Source organism: Cyclopterus lumpus, chromosome 7 (genome assembly GCF_009769545.1).
Source record: "Cyclopterus lumpus isolate fCycLum1 chromosome 7, fCycLum1.pri, whole genome shotgun sequence".
Taxonomy (NCBI): Eukaryota; Metazoa; Chordata; class Actinopteri; order Perciformes; family Cyclopteridae; genus Cyclopterus; species Cyclopterus lumpus.
This window is the reverse complement of record NC_046972.1, coordinates 392,699-413,906: the sequence shown is the minus strand read 5'-3', so window position 1 is coordinate 413,906 and position 21,208 is coordinate 392,699. Positions and strand designations below refer to the sequence as shown.

The window sequence follows — 21,208 nt, the reverse complement described above, 5'->3', positions numbered from 1 at the left end:
ACATTTTTAGACTGCTTCTAAAAATGTTTCCTTAAGGTCAGTCATTGATATACAAATGGTTATTTTGTGTGAAGTATTCCTTTATCAACTATTAAGAATACATCAAAGTAGAAGCAATTGATTAGTGAATGATAGTATTATAGTAACAAAGTGAAAATGAGAACATGACTGTTGCACTGGTGGAATTAGTGCTGTGGAAATGTACATTATACTGAATTCATTAGGACAACAGGTAAACATGGGGGACGTGTTGAATTACAAGCTAATTAAAACAGGGTCTTCTTACACAAGCATGATCAAACAAACAAGGAGAATCAGTTGAGGTAAAGAAGTGAACGTGCATGGTTTGAATACTGATAAGTAGATACATGTTACAGACACTCAGGTTAATCCGTATTACCTAAAAGGAGTACGCTGCTTTCTGAATACGCTGCGGAAGAACTCAAGCTGGTCATCTTCAGTGTGCATGCTCACCTGCTGACTGCTGAGCCCCTCCGGCATGGGGCACAGTTGTGGTGGAGGGTGCTTCAACTCACACACAGACACATCCAGGTAACCTGCATCATCCCTTCCCTCACCTGCAAAATGAAACACAAGGCCTTTATGAATCTGCTCTGGTAGCTTTGTGACAGATATTTAGAATTGATACATTCTGAATTCTTGGTGCTCACAATTACAATTACAATACTAAAGAGATTACACTTTCTGCACCTGTGGAATCTTTTTTCTGCAGGAATGACACTTTGCGAATCATAGCTAACTTTGTCTTTTCTAAACTGCCCCTGGTACCACTCCTCGCTGCTTTCATCAACTGCTGCACCTGGAAAACACAACACAGTTGTATAACCGAGGTTTTGCGGATTATCAAATCTGATGCCGTCTCAGTCAGACTCCTACCTTAGTGTCACAGCTCTGTTTGATGTGGGCAACATGAGGTGGAGTAAGACGCACCGCCAGCTCCCTCCTGGTGACAGCACAACGCTCCTTCAGCCTCAGCACGTCTGCAGGCAGCTGGTGGTCCAATGCCAGAGCAGAAAAACAGTGTTCAGGAAAACTACAGCTGCATCCCGTACTGAGGCCAGGAGTCCTTCATGGGGTCAGTGCCAGTCATAGGGAATACTGAAAATAATTGGATTGTCTAAACTGGACCCTGCTCTACTTGCACCTCCTAAGCAGATGGTATTTAAACAGCACGGGGTGATGACCAGACTGATGGAGACTATATGCATTCATGTCCAATGCTGTCTCTACACATGAACGTTGCCCAGTTTAAACGTTTGAAATGACATTCTAATGAAATGAGAAGTGAACAAGACTCAGAATCTGCACATCTGTTAGGTGGGTGAGTTTTCCAGCCTTCATCTGAACTCAAAGAGTAATGTGAACCGATACCCAGCTCTAGTTAATGCTATTTTCTACTTAAAGCCTGAGAAGAAAAGACACGTACCTCATATATCAGTGAATCTCTTCTATTCACACAAATGATTTGTCCTTCCAAACTTCAGCTGATCAACTCCCTATTAAGTTCATAACATGTCCAAACTGAACGCTAACTCGTGTTACACATGAACCGAGTGGGAAAGTCCACTGTAGGAGTAACACAGAAGCAGAACACAGAAGTGCTGACTGAGCAAAGCACGGCCAGAAATAATTCACTTCCTCTTTCATCAAACCAGGCTTCATTCACCCTGTGCAGTCATTGGCTATTCAGCTGCCAGGATGACTTCTGGGTCGGACCAACATGGACTTTTTAAGATCCATACCCACTGAGTGATTGTTTCGTCACCACATTCAGACATTTTAAAATTTAACAGTGTTAATTTTACAACAAAGCGCCACTGGACATCCTGCGGGAAACCTCACCTTAAAGCTGCATTGACCATATTCTCCTACCAACATCGGTATGAGTGTCTATGAAAGAAGCCGTTTCAGAGACTCATCACCACCTCTGTCACGCATTCCAACACATCTTAGATTGTTTTCATCCCACCTGCCTGTTTACTGACTCTCCTGTCATCACAGAATCGGCTCTCATTCCCCTCACCTGGTCCTCCATCTCACCTGCAGCATATCCCCTCATCAGTCCCTCACTATTTAAGCCCTCTACTTGCACTTGTTCCCTGCCAGATTGTCTTGTGTGTTACTGCCAAGCTCTCCAGCAGTATTCCTGATTACTATCCCATATCTGCTTGTTACTGCTTGTACCTGTTCTCCACTACGGATTCTCTGCCTGCTCCTTTTGGGTTGTTTGCCTTCCTGAACTTGAGTCAACCAAACTGGTCTATGTCGTGCTTTTGGGTTCCTCTGGCCTGGTACTAGAAACCATTACACTTGTTTTGACATCTTGTGGTTCATTGTTTTGATTCAGACACAGCTAGTGACTTAATGACAGTTAAACTATCGCAGAGTGAAATGACGTTTTACTGACTCTTACTGACTCTTTATCCTCTTTATATTCAGTCAAATAAAAGGATAACATTTAAAATAGTTGATGGTTTACTGACTTCAGAGCAGTTGAAATGATTTTTGGGATGGTGGCAAAAATGTAAATAGTCTGGAGACTTGTGGACAAGCTGCTATAATCAAGCAACAATATGGATCATTAACAAGAATTGGTGGCAAAGAAACATTATACGGGGATCTCTAAAAAATATATTTGCTCACTTTCTTTTGTGCCGATTCGAATCATGATCTGATCTGTGATATATGAACCAATTAATGATCCTGTTGCAACTCTACCAAAGACGGAGCTAGAGGAGAGTGAATATTGGCCTAACACTCATCACATGGACACAAAGACTCCTCTGTAACTGCTAGGTGTCAGATAGCATCTGTTTGCTAACCATAGCCATGTGGATATAATAAAATATATGCCATAACTGCTGCCCCCAAGTGGCCAAAAGCAGTATGTAATGCTTTAAATGTGTATTATCCATTTTTATTTTGAATAACTATGCCATCAAGTTCATTATTTGCACTATAATACACCGTTTGGCTAATAATGACCTCAAAAAACAACATGTGCTTTAGTTGGTATGTATTTCCCCCTTGTCCTTTATCTGTAAAGCACTTTGCAAACCTGTGACCAAAAATATGTTATATATTTAAGCCATGTTTTCAGCATTTGTGCAGTAACGTAAATAAATAAAACCAGCATAAAACCCATTCAGGCTAAATGCACATTAACATGTGGGAAAAAATGTCACATTTCTAGCATTGAAATGACCCTAACATCTTCAGCATAATGTTAATATGTTAATAACTGAGTTAGTTACCTTGCTGCTGCTGCGGGGTGGAGGAACACTCTCGCTGTCAGACAGCTCATCATAACTCTCAAACTCACTGGAGCTCCAGCCGTTGGAGCCCCGGTGATCAGGTCTCTGGATGTCCTCGTAGATGTCATCAACATCTATACATAGAAGACAACAGAACACATGATGTGCAGTTTATAGAATAGGAATAGGGTAACTTTGTAACATCTGTCCAGGAACCACAGTCTCTTGGCTAACTCTGGCGCTTCTACAGTGATGTTATATTATTGTGCACTGTCCCTACCAAATAAACCAAGAAATAAAAAAACAACAGGCAATCAGGGCGAGAGTGGGAATGAAAGAATTGCAACATCAAAATGATTTAGAATCTGTGATTTTAAAAAGGTAAAGAAGTTACATTCAATTCAATTCAATTTCAATTCATCCATCCATCCAGCATTATCAGCTGCTTATCCGGGGTTGGGTCGCGGTGGCAGCAGGTTCAGCAGGCCGACCCAGGCTTCCCTCTCACCCGCAACACTTTCCAGCTCATTCTGGGGGATCCCGAGGCGTTCCAAGGCCAGCCGGGAGATATAATCCCTCCAGCGTGTCCTCGGTCTTCCCCGGGGCCTCCTACCAGTTGGACGTGCCCGGAAAACCTCTAATGGGAGGCGTCCAGGAGGCATCCTGACTAGATGAACCACCTCAGCTGACTCCTTTGGACACGAAGGAGCAGCGACTCGACTCCAAGCTCCCCCCTGATGTCCGAGCTCCTTACCCTATCTCTAAGGCTGAGCCCGGCCACCCTACGGAGGAAGCTCATTTCGGCCGCTTGTATCCCAGATCTCGTTCTTTCGGTCACGACCCAGAGTTCGTGACCATAGGTGAGGGTTTGAACGTAGACCGACCAGTAAATGGAGAGCTTTGCCTTCCGGCTCAGCTCCCTCTTCACCAAGACGGACTGGTACAGCGCCTGTTTTACTGCTGCAGCCGCACCGATCCACCTATCGATCTCCCGCTCCACCTTACCCTCACTCGTGAACAAGACCCCGAGATACTTGAACTCCTTCGCTTGGGGTAGGCAGTTTGGCCCCACCTGGAGGGAGCAATCCGCCGGTTTCAATTCAATTCAGTTTATTTACATAATGTTGCCTTAAAGGTTGTATAGACTATATAGAAATTCAGAGCGTTAATACAGCAGCACATGTAAAGATACAGTAATGTCACTCTCCCTCTGTGTGTGTTCTAAGATTTGGTGCAGCACCCACCCTCTGGTTCCCCCATTTAGGTTAAGACTGCTAGCACTGTGACCTTTGTTTGCCCTGTTAGCACTGTTAGCTGCTAGCCACCAGCTCCCAGCTGTGTGGAGGCAACAGATCTAAATTCCATGTAGAGAACCTTTAACCTCTATTGTTTCAGGCAGCCTGTATAAAAGGTGGAGTCCACAGTGTTGAATACTGGAGTTCCACAATGTTCACTGCTGTGTCGACTTCTAGGATGTGAAAAACAATGACTCACCTTCCACTGGGTGCTGAAGGTTCTCAGCAGGCACGTCGTCATAGATGACCTTGAGGTCTCTGACAACACTGTCTGGACTCTGGTTGGCAGGTCCGCCTATCTCAGCTGTGTGATGTTCAGTCTGTGGGCTGACTAAAGAGGGCACCCCGGTCTCAGCCGTGTCCTGCTGGGAGTTGCACCCGTTTATTGCACTGCCGGACTTGTCCTGACCGCCTGCCGAAGACTTTTCTATAAGACAATGAAACCACTGGTTCAAGTACCACGGCGTCAAAGGAACATTTGTTCATATCACGTACACTTTACATTTTGTTCAATGCCGTCTAAAACATGCAGTGTGCATTTAAGATTTGGTTGCCATTGATTATCATTGATTTCAATAGTTGGAGTAAATACAGTAAACATGCACATGATCTATACAAGTACAGTAAATGGACTCTTCTTGTATAGATCTTTTCTAGTCTTCCGACCACTCAAAACACTTTAACACCACATGTCGTCATTCACCCATTCACACTAGGTGGAGTGGAAGAACTTGGGCTCTATATTCCAAAACCTTACTGAAACAGCCTTGTACCTTTGCTACACGCTAGCTACCAGAGCTAACGCTACAGGCAGGTTGTGTACCTTTGTGTAATCGCACTGTGAGCTCTGAGACCACACTGAGCCACTCCTAGGTTCGAAGTGACACCTGTGCTGTCCGGATACAATCAAACACAAAAACATCCTGACTTTGGTGAGCATGTGGACACAGACCAGCTGTAAGCCAGATCCAGGTCTCAGCATGTTCTTATTTCTTACCTTCATAAATACTGTTCGCTTTCCAGAAGCTCTCTGACTCTCCAGTCACCCCCAGATCAGAGGAGGTGGAATACCTGCAACAAGCATTTTAATCTGAAGGTCATAGCAGGTCAAATAACACTTCCTAAGTATCACAAGACATACTTTTTTGGGAGTTTTTCCTGATCCGATGTGAGGTCCTGGGACAGGGATGTTGTATGTGTACAGATTGTAAAGCCCTCTGAGGATAATTTGTAATTTGTGATATTGGGCTATACAAAATAAACTGAATTGAATTGAATTGAATACTTTATCAGTCCATGAGGTGGTTTCTCTGAACTATACTTCAAAACCTCTAAATAGATAAAAGCCTGGTTGCCAAATAAAAGTTAACTGAAGGCCACTTCCTTAATTAACATGTGACCAAAGATTGAACTCTAGAACTCGATAATCTGTGATAATAAATAGGAGACAGATATGGTCTGCGTTCGTTGCTGGAAATCATACAATGTGGTTTTAAAGGCCTGGAATAAAGATAGTCAGTGGACCTTAACAACCTTTTTGTTTTCAGGGTTTTTCTTTTCCAAGGTTCCAAAATGAACTTTCATGCTCATATTTAATAGAGTTTAACAGTGGAATCAATCACAGACTGGTTATACCCTCAACGGGACATCTATGGGAGTAAACAACTCATTGTGTCCTATCACATGACAAGAAAGATTGAGGGGAGGTGAAGTCTGATTATTTCTATTTATATAGAAGTCAGACTGCATCATATCCACTATATCAGAACATTGATGCCTTTTTATATGATTCCAATGGTGACACTGGTCAGTCTCCTCCAGATATGCTAATATGGGGCTGTCATTTTACTGTCGCCTGGTTTCATACTGATAACATTTAAACAGACTTTATTGGACTTTTTTTTTTTTTCCTTTTTTAAATTCGACTCACATCTACATCGGACGTTAAATTCTACATAAATGTGCAAAAGGTGTTTTACTTTGCATTACCCTAGATATTACAAACAACACTGATTTAAAAAATGTAATTACAGAGATTATTGGTCTGCTTGAAAATTACAGAGTGGTCAGTTCCTCAAGTCAAGTGTGTTCTTTCGCATGTGTAGCAGGCTATAATTTACTTAATCACAACTCACCCTTCTGGGGACTCCCTGACCTCCATATCTGGCAAAAAAAGAAAATGACAATGTCATCTACAAACGTAAAACCCTTATTTCAATACATCCATACCTATTGTGTCCTTCTATGTTCACCTGAGCAGTGCTGCTGGTACAGTGCGGGGTTGTGGCCCTTCTGCCCAGTCCTGGTTGTTCCATGCATGTCCTGTATTGCTGTCCCCTGGACCGGGTCTGAATTGGCATAAAAGTTTGACACTGCGGTGTCTGCTCTCCAGTCACTCCTAATCAAAGAGCCAGAACTCATCTCTGGAGGTCCCATGTCATCCATGTCATCAAACTCAAACTCCTCCCCCTGCTCCTCTTCATCCGCATCTTCCTCTTTGTGTGACGCCTCATTAGAAAGAGACACTGAGGAGGGAAGCAGGTGATTTAGTACTGGAGATGAGCACATATCTTCACCTAGAAAACATGTCATTAACATTTAGATTTTGTCCAGAAGTAAATCTAAGACTTATTTTCTGTGAGAATAAAGTGGTAGAAAGTAACAAAAAGTAACAAGTGGCAGGGAACTAGATGGAACTGGCAGGGAACTAGCTAGGAACTGGCGGGGAACTAGCGTGGAACTTGCGGGGAACTGGCTAGGAACTGGCTAGGAACTGGCGGGGAACTGGCAGGGAACTCTCTCCTGAAAAAAACAACTCTTAATCCAGAGGTGTTGGCTAACTACAGACCGATCTCTAACCTTCCCTTCCTCTCTAAGATCCTTGAGAAAGTAGTCGCAAATCAGTTGTGTGACTTTCTACATCAGAATAGTTTATTTGAGGAGTTCCAGTCAGGATTTAGAAAACACCACAGAGACAGCACTGGTGAAAATTATAAATGACCTCCTAATTGCATCAGATAAAGGACTCATCTCTGTACTTGTTTTGTTAGACCTTAGTACTGGTAAAGGACTCATCTCTGTACTGATCTTGTTAGACCTTAGTGCTGCGTTCGACACCATTGATCATGACATCCTATTACAGAGACTGGATCAGTCGATTGGCATTTCAGGTACCACACTAAGTTGGTTTAAATCCTATTTATCAGATCGATCTCAGTTTGTATTTGTAAACGATGAAGCCTCAATGACCACCAACGTTAATCACGGAGTTCCACAAGGTTCTGTGCTTGGACCAATTTTATTTACCTTACATATGCTTCCTTTGGGCAACATTATCAGAAAACACTGCATAAACTTTCATTGTTATGCAGATGATACTCAATTATACCAACCAGCTCGCTAAACTTCAAGCATGTATTAAAGACATACAAACATGGATGACCTGGGAACTAGGGAACTGGCGGTGAAATGGCTGGGAACTGGCAAGGAACTAGCAGGGAACTGTCTGGGAATTGGCGGGGAACAGCAGGGAACTGTCTGGGAACTGTCTGGGAACTGGCAGGGAACTAGCTGGGAACTGTAAGGGAATTGGCTGGGAACTGGCAGAGAACTGTCTGGGAACTGTCAGGGAAGTGGCAGGGAACAAGTAGGGAACTATCTGGGAACTGGCAGCGAACTGGCTGGGAACTAACAGGGAACTAGTAGGGAACTGTCTGGGAACTGTCTGGAAAGTGGCAGGGAACAAGCAGAGAACTTGCTGGGAACTGCATGGGAACTGGCGGGGAACTAGCAGGGAACTGGCTGGGAACTAGCTAGGAACTGGCTGGGAACTAGCAGGGAACTTGCAGGGAACTGGCGGGGAACTAGCAGGGAACTGGCGGGGAACTGGCAGGGAACTATCTGGGAACTGGCAGGAAACTAGCAGGATACTGGCTGGGAACTGGCTGGGAACAAAGCAGGGAACTAGCATGGAAATGGCTGGGAACTAGCAGGGAACTGGAGGGGAACTGGCTGGGAACTAGCAGGGAACTGGAGGGGAACTGGTGGGGAACTAGAAGGGAACTATCTGGGAACTGGCAGCAAACTTGCTGGGAACTGGAAGGGAACTGGCCGGGAACTAGCTGGGAACTGGCAAGGAAGTAGCAGGGAACTGGCGGGGAACTATCTGGGAACTGGCTGGGAACTAGCAGGGAACTGGCGGGCAACTGGCAGGGAACTATCTGGGAACTGGCAGGATACTGGCTGGGAACTGGCTTGGAACTAGCAGGGAACTGGCGGGGAACTGGCTTGGAACTAGCAGGGAACTGGCGGGGAACTATCTGAGAAGTAGCAGGGAACTGGCAGGGAACTATCTGGGAACTGGAAGCGAACTGGCTGGGAACTAACAGGGTACTAGTAGGGAACTTGCTGGGAACTGGCTGGGAACTGGTGGGGAACTAGCAGAGAACTGTCTGGGAACTGGCAGTAAACTTGCTGGGAACTGGAAGGGAACTGTCTGGGAACAAAGCAGGGAACAGGCTGGGAACTGGCGGGGAACGATCAGGGAACTGTCTGGGAACAAAGCAGGGAACAAAGCAGGGAACTAGCATGGAAATGGCTGGGAACTAGCAGGGAACTGGAGGGGGACTGGCTGGGAACTAGCAGGGAACTGGAGGGGAACTATCTGGGAACTGGCAGCAAACTTGCTGGGAACTGGAAGGGAACTGGCCGGGAACTAGCTGGGAACTGGCAAGGAAGTAGCAGTGAACTGGCAGGGAACTGGCGGGGAACTGGCTGGGAACTAGCTGGGAACTGGCTGGGAACTAGCAGGGAACTAGCAGGGAACTGGCGGGGAACTATCTGGGAACTGGCTGGGAACTAGCAGGGAACTGGCGGGGAACTGGCAGGGAACTATCTGGGAACTGGCTGGGAACTAGCAGGGAACTGGCAGGGAACTGGCAGGGAACTGGCAGGGAACTATCTGGGAACTGGCTGGGAACTAGCAGGGAACTGGCAGGAAAATAGCAGGATACTGGCTGGGAACTGGCTTGGAACTAGCAGGGAACTGGTGGGGAACTGGCTTGGAACTAGCGGGGAACTATCTGAGAAGTAGCAGGGAACAAGCAGGGAACTATCTGGGAACTGGAAGCGAACTGGCTGGGAACTAACAGGGTACTAGTAGGGAACTTGCTGGGAACTGGCTGGGAACTGGTGGGGAACTAGCAGAGAACTGTCTGGGAACTGGCAGTGAACTTGCTGGGAACTGGAAGGGAACTGTCTGGGAACAAAGCAGGGAACAGGCTGGGAACTGGCGGGGAACGATTGGGGAACTAGCAGAGAACTGTCTGGGAACTGTCTGGGAACTGGCAGTGAACTTGCTGGGAACTGGAAGGGAACTGGAAGGAAACTAGCAGGGAACTGGCTGGGAACTGGCTGGGAACTGGCGGGGAATGATCAGGGAACTGGCTGGGAACAAAGCAGGGAACTAGCATGTAAATGGCTGGGAACTAGCAGGGAACTGGAGGGGAACTGGCAGGGAACTATCTGGAAACTGGCTGGGAACTAGTAGGGAACTGGCAGGAAACTAGCAGGATACTGGCTGGGAACTGGCTTGGAACTAGCAGGGAACTGGCGGGGAACTGGCTTGGAACTAGCAGGGAACTGGCGGGGAACTATCTGAGAAGTAGCAGGGAACAAGCAGGGAACTATCTGGGAACTGGAAGCGAACTGGCTGGGAACTAACAGCGTACTAGTAGGGAACTTGCTGGGAACTGGCTGGGAACTGGTGGGGAACTAGCAGAGAACTGTCTGGGAACTGGCAGTGAACTTGCTGGGAACTGTCTGGGAACAAAGCAGGGAACAGGCTGGGAACTGGCGGGGAACGATTGGGGAACTAGCAGAGAACTGTCTGGGAACTGTCTGGGAACTGGCAGTGAACTTGCTGGGAACTGGAAGGGAACTGGAAGGGAACTAGCAGGGAACTGGCTGGGAACTGGCTGGGAACTGGCGGGGAATGATCAGGGAACTGGCTGGGAACAAAGCAGGGAACTAGCATGGAAATGGCTGGGAACAAAGCAGGGAACTGGAGGGGAACTGGCTGGGAACTAGCAGGGAACTGGAGGGGAACTGGTGGGGAACTATCTGGGAACTGGCAGCAAACTTGCTGGAAACTGGAAGGGAACTGGCTGGGAACTGGCGGGGAACTGGCAGGGAACTATCTGGGAACTGGCAGGAAACTAGCAGGATACTGGCTGGGAACTGGCTTGGAACTAGCAGGGAACTGGCGGGGAACTGGCTTGGAACTGTCTGGGAACTGGCAGGGAACTGGCTGGGAACTGGCTGGGAACAAGCGGAGAACCCGCTAGGAACTGGCGGGGAACTAGCAGGGAACTGGCTGGGAATTGGGTGGGAACTAGCAGAGAACTGTCTGGGAACTTGCAGGGAACTGGCTGGGAACTGGCTGGGAACTGGCTGGGAACTAGCAGGGAACTGTCTGGGAACTGGCAGGCAACTGGCAGTGAACTTGCTGGGAACTGGCAGGGGAGTAGCAGTGAACTGGCTAGGAACTGGCGAGGAACTGGCTGGGAACTAGCGGGGAACTAGCAGTTGAACTGTCAGGGAAGTATCAGGGAACTGGCGGGGACCCAGCAGGGAACTGGCTGGGAACTAACAGGGAACTAGTAGGGAACTATCTGGGAACTGGCAGGGAAGTGACAGTGAACCGGCTGGGAACTGGCAGGGAACTATATATATATATATATATATATATATATATATATATATATATATATATATATATATATATATACACACACACACACACACACACACATTGAATTATAATCATTTATGCATGTACGTGTTCATCACCTTCATGTTGCAGCTGGTAATGCTGGAGCTCATTTTAACTGCTTTACATACATAATAATTAGGGCCTGCTGAACCTGCTGCTACCGCGACCTGACCCCGGATAAGCGGGTGATAATGGATGGATGGATAATTAGGGTATATATAACTTTTAATGATACATTATAGTTAATTAGTTGATTTATATTATGTTTAAGACCTAATCTGCAAAGTAGCCTAATATATGTAGTGAAGTTAAAAGTACGGTATTTTCCACTGAGATGTGGTGGACTAGAAGTATGAAGTTACATGAAATGGAAATACTGTAGTAAAGAAGGCTACAAGTACAGTTCTTGAGTAAATGCATTTAGTTAAATTGAAAAAACTGAAGTTACACTCCACCACTGCTAAAACAAGAGCATAAAGCTCTTCATAGATCTAGACTCTTCATTTCAAATAGCACCAGAATGATGCATTTAACTAAATGGATGGAGCAAGCTCCCTGACCTCACTAGCGGGTCTGTAGTCCATGCACCAGAGTCTCTGGGAATCACTGGAATAGATACACTGCTGTTTGTCAACAATTAGTTCCAGCATGTAATTCCGCCTTAACATTGTCGTTAGCTGTTAGTGGTGTCAAACTTTGGAGAAAGCAAAGCTATGTTCATGCTTGGTGCTTTAAAAGCAAACTCTGTTAATAGCAGCATATCAGTGACATATGCACCAGATTAATTACTGTCATGCAGGGTGTCTAAATATAGGGACTGAAATGTTAGATGTTGCTGTTTCTGCCATGTTCCTCTTTGTTGGACAATTGACAGTGAAGAGACAGACAAGAAGCGTGGAAAGAAAGGGGGAAGTATTACATGCAACATCGGGTCCCAGGCTGGAATCGAACTGCCGACACTGTAGTTATGTGGCATGAATACATTCACTTTTTCAACAATTGTTGAAAAATTTGCTTTTGTATGTTAGCCACATCTATTTCCAATTAGCCTGCAGAGCAGTGAACCTGTGTTAGCACACTCCATCCAACTGATCCACTGGGCCTTTGTAGTCATCTCAGTAACTCTGGGTTCAATATGTTGAACAGATTGTTGACCAGTGAGCAGGAGCATGGGAAACAGAGGATTAGTCTCCGTTATGGCGAGAGAGCCATTAGTGCTGGAGAGATTACACTCCAAACATATGGCGTTTAAGCACTCACCCTTCTCTGCTCATTCCTCATTTGCACCACAACGTAGACATATAACAAGGCTGAGTTACCAACTGGACAATGTTGGCAGTTCCCTCAGGGCTCCAGACCCCCAGAGGCCTTCAAAAGCGTGGCTTTCTTCTAAATACTGGCTGCCCCGAACATGTATGACAACATTGTTTTTTAAAGAAGCTGGACAGACAGTACCCAGAGTCAAAGGAACAGCTGCCTTCACAACATGGTGCTGGAGAGAAAAAACGATTATGCATTTCCATAAAGCCATGTCACAAAGAACATAAACCTCCCCAAAACATTGAAATAGTAATAAACACAATGAATATTGGTCCATATTCATATGACTGGAGAGCTCCGTGCTATACAATCAGATACATGTTCAATGGAAGGGCCCACAGGCCTCTATGAGGTCTCCACAGATCTGAGTACAAAGATAAGAGTGCTTCGATACAGCCAGGTGGCCACAAGCAGAGCTATCATCCTAACTATGAAATATTTTAGCAAGAGCAGATTTGTGTCAGTGTGACTGTAAAATGTTAAGTTTTGACTGCTTAGTTTCCCCATTGTGCCCCCCCCTCCTCTCTACCTCCTTCTGTTTCATAGATTGGAGTTCCATCCATACATTGTCATATTCATGTAATGTGTTTATGTAACTCTGTAACTCTGTTCATCTGGTCACATGACATCTATTCATCTGTCCATCCGGGGAGAGGGATCCTCCTCTGTTGCTCTCCTGAAGGTTTCTTCCCTTTTTTCCCTGTCAAAGGTTATTTTTGGGGAGTTTTTCCTGATCCGATGTGAGGTCAAAGGTCAGGGATGTTGTATGTGTACAGATTGTAAAGCCCTCTGAGGATCATTTGTAATTTGTGATATTGGGCTATACAAAATAAACTGAATTGAAAAGACTATTTTCATCTCACATAACACACATATTGACAAACTGGAATCTCTTTCTAACAGCAAAGAAGATACTGCTGCCTGGCAGTGGCATACTTCCCTCTCCATTCTTTTTTTAACATACTTTTGGGGAATCATTGTGTTCTTGATGAGAGTAGAGGTGCTGGCTTAATGGCAGACCTACCAGTAATTAATCAATCAAATCTGTCTTAGTAAAGCAGAGGCTAAAGATTAAACTTTACTGTGTTGTACTGGAGTTATGTCAGGAGGAATTGAAACACATCATTATAAGATGATCAATATGATGGCTGAATGACTCACCCGAGGAACGGCAGAGAAGTGGCTGTGGAGAGGTCATTCTCAAAGGTCACATCAGCTCCTATGAACACACAGATGGCCTCATTGAAGACAGATGACAACACTGTGTAGTTCTAGATTAGACACAACGGTAACTGATGAAACATAAAGTCACAAATGCAATCAAATCCTGTCTTCACAGATTTCAGTCATCAACACTGGCTGTCGAGACCTGTGCTGCAATTAGAACTGGAGAACCTATGTATAACCAACAAAAAAAGAAACCCAGGTCTATAATGACCCCACCCTAGAGTCCCACTAGCCAGAAAAGAAGTCATTATCGTACAGAGAAAGTAAAAAAAATTGTTTTTCCAAATGAATTTTGAAGAGCATACATTTAGATGACATAACCATGCACAACTGTATAAACACATAGCATTGTGAAATAGATAATAATAATATGATAGAACACAAATAATTGGATGGACCAAAGGATTTCCTAACTTTGTAAAAGTTAGATTACTGTCACACAGGTAACTAGATAACTAGAGACCATCTTAGGATGGGATCACAGCAGGCGCTCTTACCACACCCATCTTAAAACCTTCCCTGGGATCTCAACTACACACCTTAAAGTGTGGTGATTGCATCGTGTACAGCGGACTCAGAATCTGTCCACAGACAGACACAGAGCACAGCACTGCTGCATGACATTACATTACATTACATTAATGTCATTTAGCTGACGCTTTTATCCAAAGCGACTTACAATAAGTGCATTCAACCATGACTCCAAACTCAGAACAACAAGAATGGAGAAAGTACAATTTCTTAAACTACAAAGTGCTATCAGTAAGAGCCATTTAAGTGCTACTAAAGTGTTAAACTACAAAGTGCTATCAGTAAGAGACATTTAAGTGCTGCTAAAGTGCTACTGCTGCAGAAGGAGTCTCCAGGACCACCTTTTGCCATGATGAGTCACACACTGACTGACAAAACATTGGGTAATGTGTTCACCTTGTCAGTCTGTCACAGCTGCTCATGACGGCCAGAGGTTTTGGGAAACCTGTGTTATTGTTGTATTTCCCTGCATTCTGCCTGAGGCAATATGCATGTTACATTCCTTCACAGCAAATCCAGACGTGTCCTTCCCCACACGGTTACTCAACTAAATGGCAAGCCACTTAAACTTGGGAACATAGCTTTTAATCATTTTCATAACTAGGTAATTGGACACACCATGATGTTCTATTCAGACAGTGATAGTCTTAAATAAAGCCGGGTACCCGTTCTTACCAGCACAACATGAACAGTGACCCTTTCATACTAGAAGTCATGTTATTTATTAGCATCACATAAAAGACCCAAGGAAGAACAAGCTCTTGTTGAAGATAGATGAATAATTCAGCAGGCTGTATGGAGAATAGCCTCAATAGTAAAGAAGATGCCGTGGGCCTGGCAGCTGAATGGACAATAGCAGAGAGAGGGCGCCCTGCTGTCAGCTGTGACGAGAAGACAGCCTCTGATTGTCCAGACTGAGCGATCCACTGACTCCCACTGGGACAGTTAAAGCCCAAAGCCAAACAGAAACAGCACTGAAAGATGATGAATCCTGTTGGTAAATTAGATAAGACGTTTGGCCCCATTAGGATTATAGAAAGGCAGACTGTCAGTCAACACAATATACTGTATGTATAACACGGTGCTCCATAATCTCCCAGAGAGCTGGTGCATGGATTGTCATGATGCATATATCCATGGTTCCCAATACTCCTGACTTGGTAATCCTCTGACTTTTCCTGTAGAGCCATCATTAGACAGACCAGCTTTTAATTAGACCAATACTTTGCTTCATAACCAAATAAAACATGTGAAGTTGTGACCATGTGACCATGCTCAACATCGTAGCTGTTACACATCAGCATGCCGCCAGTGAGGCGACGTACAGAGGTTGTGGACTTAGTCTGGTGGATCAGACCTTCCTCTGGTTGGTCTACAGCACATCTCATAATATAATGGGCAGATAACATGAGTCTGTGAAACAACATATTCAAAACTAAGAAGTAATGGAATAGTTATTATGTATTGACCTTGTGGCCTTTTCTTTTTTGCACCAAACTAAGCACACAATTATTAGCAAGCCCACTTTAATCTACTCCAACATGTCTTGTGTTTATATACTGTGGATTGTAAAAACCATTGCAGCCGGTTCCTCGCAGGGTTGTGATGGAGAACAGGTATGAGATCATGTGAGAGACAGTACAAGCCTAACTAGGATTCCAGGAAGCATCAGTGGACTTTGCCCTGGCAGCTTCCTGCTGACTCCAAACAGGCCTGTTGTGTGTATGGAGAAGACATAAACCTGCAGGTCACGTGCATCCACCAACCTGGAGACGTCATAGTGGTCTGTCACTCATGTCAAGACACACTTGAGACCAGTTTGTCATGCAGTTCTATCTCATTGTGTTCATTCGTTCTTTGTGGTTCTATGTTGTGGCCTCCATGATGTAGAATGAGGGAACAAGTTGCTGTTCTTACATTATGACCTATAAATAAATCTATATTTAGAACCTCTTTTGAAGCTATGTGATGATGTGATGATGTCAAGACACTGAGCAGTGTATAGACCCTGAAGGGGTCTTCACGCAGACGGATAATCCCCATGTTCACTGGGTCACTCACCTGCCGCCTGGAGGTCATCCCCCAGGCATTAATATGCTGAACGTAGAATCATAGAACTATATATCCAAGCAGCGTTATTACACGGCGTCGCAGCTCAACCAGCTCCAGCGGCTCACCTCAGGTCCCGCTCCAGAAACATGCCTTCGGTTCAACAACAGGCTTCCCCCGAGAAACTCTTCTTTCCGGGTTTTCCTGTTGTGTTTCCCTCTCTCCTCCTCCTCCTCTTCCTCCTCCTCCTCTTCCTCCTCCTCCTCTTCCTCTCTCGCTACTGCTCTCCCGTTGCAGAGCGCGAGCTTCACTTCCAATAAGCCGGTTGTACTTTGGGGCGGAGATTCATCTGAGAGCCCCGCCCCCTCCATGTGAGAGGCTGAGCACACCATTTGGGGCGGAGATTCATCTGAGAGCCCCGCCCCCTCCATGTGAGAGGCTGAGCGCACCGTCGTTTCATATTCAAATACAAGGAAGTGTTTCAAAATATTATCTAATATTTGACTCCATAATAGTGAACCTGGTAAAGACCCAGGTTCAGCAACATAAACATGGCGGTGTTGTACAGTAACCATGGTAACTTAGTGGTTATTCGCTTAATAAAGTGAAGTGTGTCCATAGATGTTAAACAAACAGAAGCAGTCTGTCTTTGGTTTGTTTTGTAGCCAGACGAACCAACAAGACAAGTTTAGGTTACATTTTATTTTAAATTCATTACTTTATCAATAACTACATCAAGTTTTGGACTAGGAGATGGGCGCGGTGTTTTCTCACTACACAAGAATTACATTAAATTCAATTTCAATTCAATTCAATTCATGTCAATTCAGTTTATTTTGTATAGCCCAATATCACAAATTACAAATTGGCCTCAGAGGGCTTTACAATCTGTACACATACGACATCCCTGACCTTTGACCTCATATCGGATCAGGAAACTCCCAAGAAATAGAAAAAAAACATTTCACGGGGAAAAAAGGGAAAAAACCTTCAGGAGAGCAACAGAGGAGGATCCCTCTCCCCGGATGGACAGATGCATAGATGACATGTGTACAGAATGAACAGAGTTACAGAGTTACATAAACACATTACATGAATATGACAATGTATGAATGGAACTCCAATCCATGAAACAGAAGGAGGTAGAGACTTTCTACATCAGAATAGTTTATTTGAGGAGTTTCAGTCAGGATTTAGAAAACACCACAGCACAGAGACAGCACTGGTGAAGATTACAAATGACCTCCTAATTGCATCAGATAAAGGACTCATCTCACATCGAATCAAGAAAAACTCCCCAAAAATAACCTTTGACAGGGAAAAAAGGGAAGAAACCTTCAGGAGAGCAACAGAGGAGGATCCCTCTCCCCGGATGGACAGAAGCAATAGATGCCATGTGTACAGAATGAACAGCATTTACAGAGTTACATAAACACATTACATGAATATTACAATGTATGAATGGAACTCCAATCCATGAAACAGAAGGAGGTAGAGAGGAGGGGGGGAGGAGGGGCAGGGCCAACGCAGGAGGCCGACTCACCAGCATCAGACACCTCCAGGTCCAATGGACCCTATGAGACGTGAAGTCACAACGACTCCGGGGAGGAAGCAGAGTTAATAAGGTGCAATGGAGAGATGTAAATTCATCCATAAGGAGAGAGAGAAGAGGAGAGAGGTGCTCAGTGTATCCTAAAACATCCCCCAGCAGCCTATAAACCTTCAGCAGCATATCTAGGAGCTCGGCCAGGGCAGACCTGATTCAATGCCATTTACATAAACCACATCACCAGATAATTGATCTCTGAGGTGTTCAGGGTCCAGTAAAATAACTTCAGTTTTGTCTGAGTTTAACATCAGGAAGTTGGAGGTCATCCATGTTTTTATGTCTTTAAGACATTATTGAATTTTAGCGAGCTGGTTGGTTTCCTCTGGTTTGATCGATAGATATAATTGAGTATCGTCTGCATAGCAATGAAAGTTTATGGAGTGTTTCCTGATAATGTTGCCCAATATAAATCCAAATATACACCAGGGCATACAGCCGTTTCCAAGGCCACTCCTCTTGATGACAGATCGGCAGTAGTTGAGGGAAAGAGAGCATCAATCTTGCCTCTAATAGTTCAAATCTTTTCATTGAAGAAGTTCATGAAGTCATTACTACTGAGGTCTATAGGAATACACGGCTCCACAGAGCTGTGACTCTCTGTCAGCCTGGCTACAGTGCTAAAGAGAACCCTGGGGTTGTTCTTATTTTTCTCTATTACTGATGAGTAATAGGCTGCTCTGGCATTACGGAGAGCGTTTTTATATGTTTTAAGACTATCTCTCCAAACTAAGCGTGATTCTTCCAGATTGGTGGAACGCCATATGCTTTAAAGCTTTCGTGAAGTTTGCTTTAGTTTGCGGGTCTGAGGTTTGAAACGTGAAGAGGTTGGTGGTGCTCAGTGGGCTTCTGTTTAAATGTAATGAGCATTTCCAGCACTAGGTAGTGTGTTGGTACAGGCCAAGGCTGCAGCTTCTGCCCATTTAGTTGATACCAGTATCAACAATCACAGGTGGGCCTGATTGGAGAAAGAGACAATATTGTGTGGCAATATCTGTATTTGTAGCTATCAATTGTGTGATCAAAGTTATTGGAAGTGACTGACACTGACTGAATACCAGTGGCAGAATAAACACCATCTTAAAAAGTAATGATAACATTGTGTATGTTTCTCTGAGCACATGTCAACACAATCAAGCTCGATCAGCAGCCAGCAGCTGCTAATTAATAGGACTTAGAGTCACTACACCGGGAATTTATTATTACTCCATTACAAGTCCTGCATTCAAAACATTAGTGTTTATATGTAATAAAGTGTGAGTCGACAATGTGAGAGGGGATGCTGATTGTAATGAACCTACAGCCCAATCTAAATAAAAGTGGCACAATGTTTTGGAGAGTTTTTTTTTTTCCTTTCCACATATGATGATGGACAATGTACCCTAATGTTGAGTTTTTTAAATGTTGCACACAGATAATTTTTCTGTTTGCCTTTCTCATGAGGCAAGTTAAAAAAAATGCACCTGAATGTCTGTTTGTCATGGTTTCCTTGTGTAATAATAAATGGGCTACAACTACATTTAATTGTGGAAACCTGTATTTCTATAATTCTTACAATATCTGTGCTTCAGAATTGCTTCTTCCTCATCCTCCTCCTCCATGATCACCACCAACTGCTCTTCTCAATGAAGTCCATCAATCTCTGCAGTCACGAGATCATTTGAGTCCATAGGAATTTGAATGAAACAGATTCCTTAATATTGATAATATGATCGTAACACAGTTTGCCAGCAGCTCTCTGTTATTATTAGTTTAAATGAGCTACAGTGATGGATACACTTATAAGGACTAATGAACTGCTCTAAAACAACAAACTCATATTCTTTTACATTGATAAACATTTATTCAAAGTTACATCAGGACTAACTAACATTCACACACTGATGGGAGGAGCTAACATGCAAGGTACCACCTGTCCATCAGGACTAACTAACATTCACACACTGATGGGAGGAGCTACCATGCAAGGTACCACCTGTCCATCAGGACTAACTAACATTCACACACTGATGGGAGGAGCTACCATGCAAGGTACCACCTGTCCATCAGGACTAACTAACTGCTCATCACTGACCCACATATATACATTTAATAAATGAGATACAATAATAAAGTTGGCTAAATATGGTAGCAGTTAAGAAAGAGACAGAGGGTATGTGACTAGCCTAAAGAAACACCACTGCCATGAAAAGTTACATTATGAAATATACTTGACATGAAATAAAGAAAATGTCATAAAATCAGATATTTGAAAATGTAATTTGAAAAAGAAATGCCTATAATGATTGGCAATACAATTAAAATATGAATATGAACAGCTCCACATGAGGGTGGTCTGTGATAAGTGATGAGTGATGATAAGCCACAGCTGGGTGCTAAAATGAAAAAGAAATACCAATCACAATATGTTTAGTCTTGTAAATTACAGCTTTGTTCCAAATGTGTTTTTAGAACATATTTTTGCAATGTGGTTGACAATTGTACAATTATTTTTCAGATTCAGACTTACTCCAGTCATCCAGCTAGAGAATTAATCATGCTGGTTGCCGCCATCAGATGAAATGCTTCACCGCTATATTACCGGAGTCTAATTGATCTCCATTATCTCCATAATGTAACTGGACAATAACTTTGTCATAACCCACAGTGACGTCTCCTTCTGGCTGCCTGTCAAATGCATTTAGACAACAATAGTTAATGGGTGAATCACAACCATATTTGCTGCATGAATCACTTCCTTCCTCTCTCTCAACAATCTCTGTGTTTTTGACAGAAAGTTATTATTAAGTTATACAGAAAGCATTTGGATGATATTAGCTTCTGTCCATCCATCCGTTTCCTATTCCTGATTACCCAGCATGAGAGATGTGGTTTAAAGAGTCAAGAAAACCAGTGTTGAGGCTTCATTATTATTATTATTATTATTATTATTATTATTATTATTATTATTATTATTATTATTATTATTGTTATTATTATTATCTATTAACTTGATAACCCTAGGAACGTGACCACAAAGTCAGTTAAAAGTGTTTAGGCAAGAATTCTTGGTATGAAAAAAAGAGTTTATTTATTTATTTCTTATCAACAATAAACACATAAGTAGTTAAAGCATCTCCTTTAGGGCTTTAAT

The 21,208-nt window shown here is 43.8% G+C and overlaps 1 protein-coding gene across 3 annotated transcripts in view; it reads right to left on the bottom strand.

Moving 5' to 3' along the window:
• LOC117733230 (rho guanine nucleotide exchange factor 10-like protein) overlaps window positions 1-16,736 on the bottom strand; it is a 50,384-nt gene extending 33,648 nt beyond the window's left edge. Inside the window, exons 1-10 of one of the 3 annotated variants that reach the window (XM_034536704.1) lie at window positions 16,482-16,736; window positions 13,824-13,881; window positions 6,823-7,095; window positions 6,706-6,733; window positions 5,568-5,641; window positions 4,770-4,997; window positions 3,276-3,409; window positions 898-1,011; window positions 712-820; window positions 475-578 (exon numbers count right to left, since the gene is read on the bottom strand). In XM_034536704.1, the coding sequence (XP_034392595.1) occupies window positions 475-578; window positions 712-820; window positions 898-1,011; window positions 3,276-3,409; window positions 4,770-4,997; window positions 5,568-5,641; window positions 6,706-6,733; window positions 6,823-7,095; window positions 13,824-13,860 (1,101 nt within the window). In that variant the 5' untranslated portion in view covers window positions 13,861-13,881; window positions 16,482-16,736. Of the gene's footprint in view, window positions 1-474; window positions 579-711; window positions 821-897; window positions 1,012-1,447; window positions 1,656-3,275; window positions 3,410-4,769; window positions 4,998-5,567; window positions 5,642-6,705; window positions 6,734-6,822; window positions 7,096-13,823; window positions 13,882-16,481 lie in introns of those variants that run through there. The other 2 variants (XM_034536703.1, XM_034536705.1) reach the window with 2 other exon arrangements.
• Between the last annotated feature and the right edge of the window lie 4,472 nt (window positions 16,737-21,208).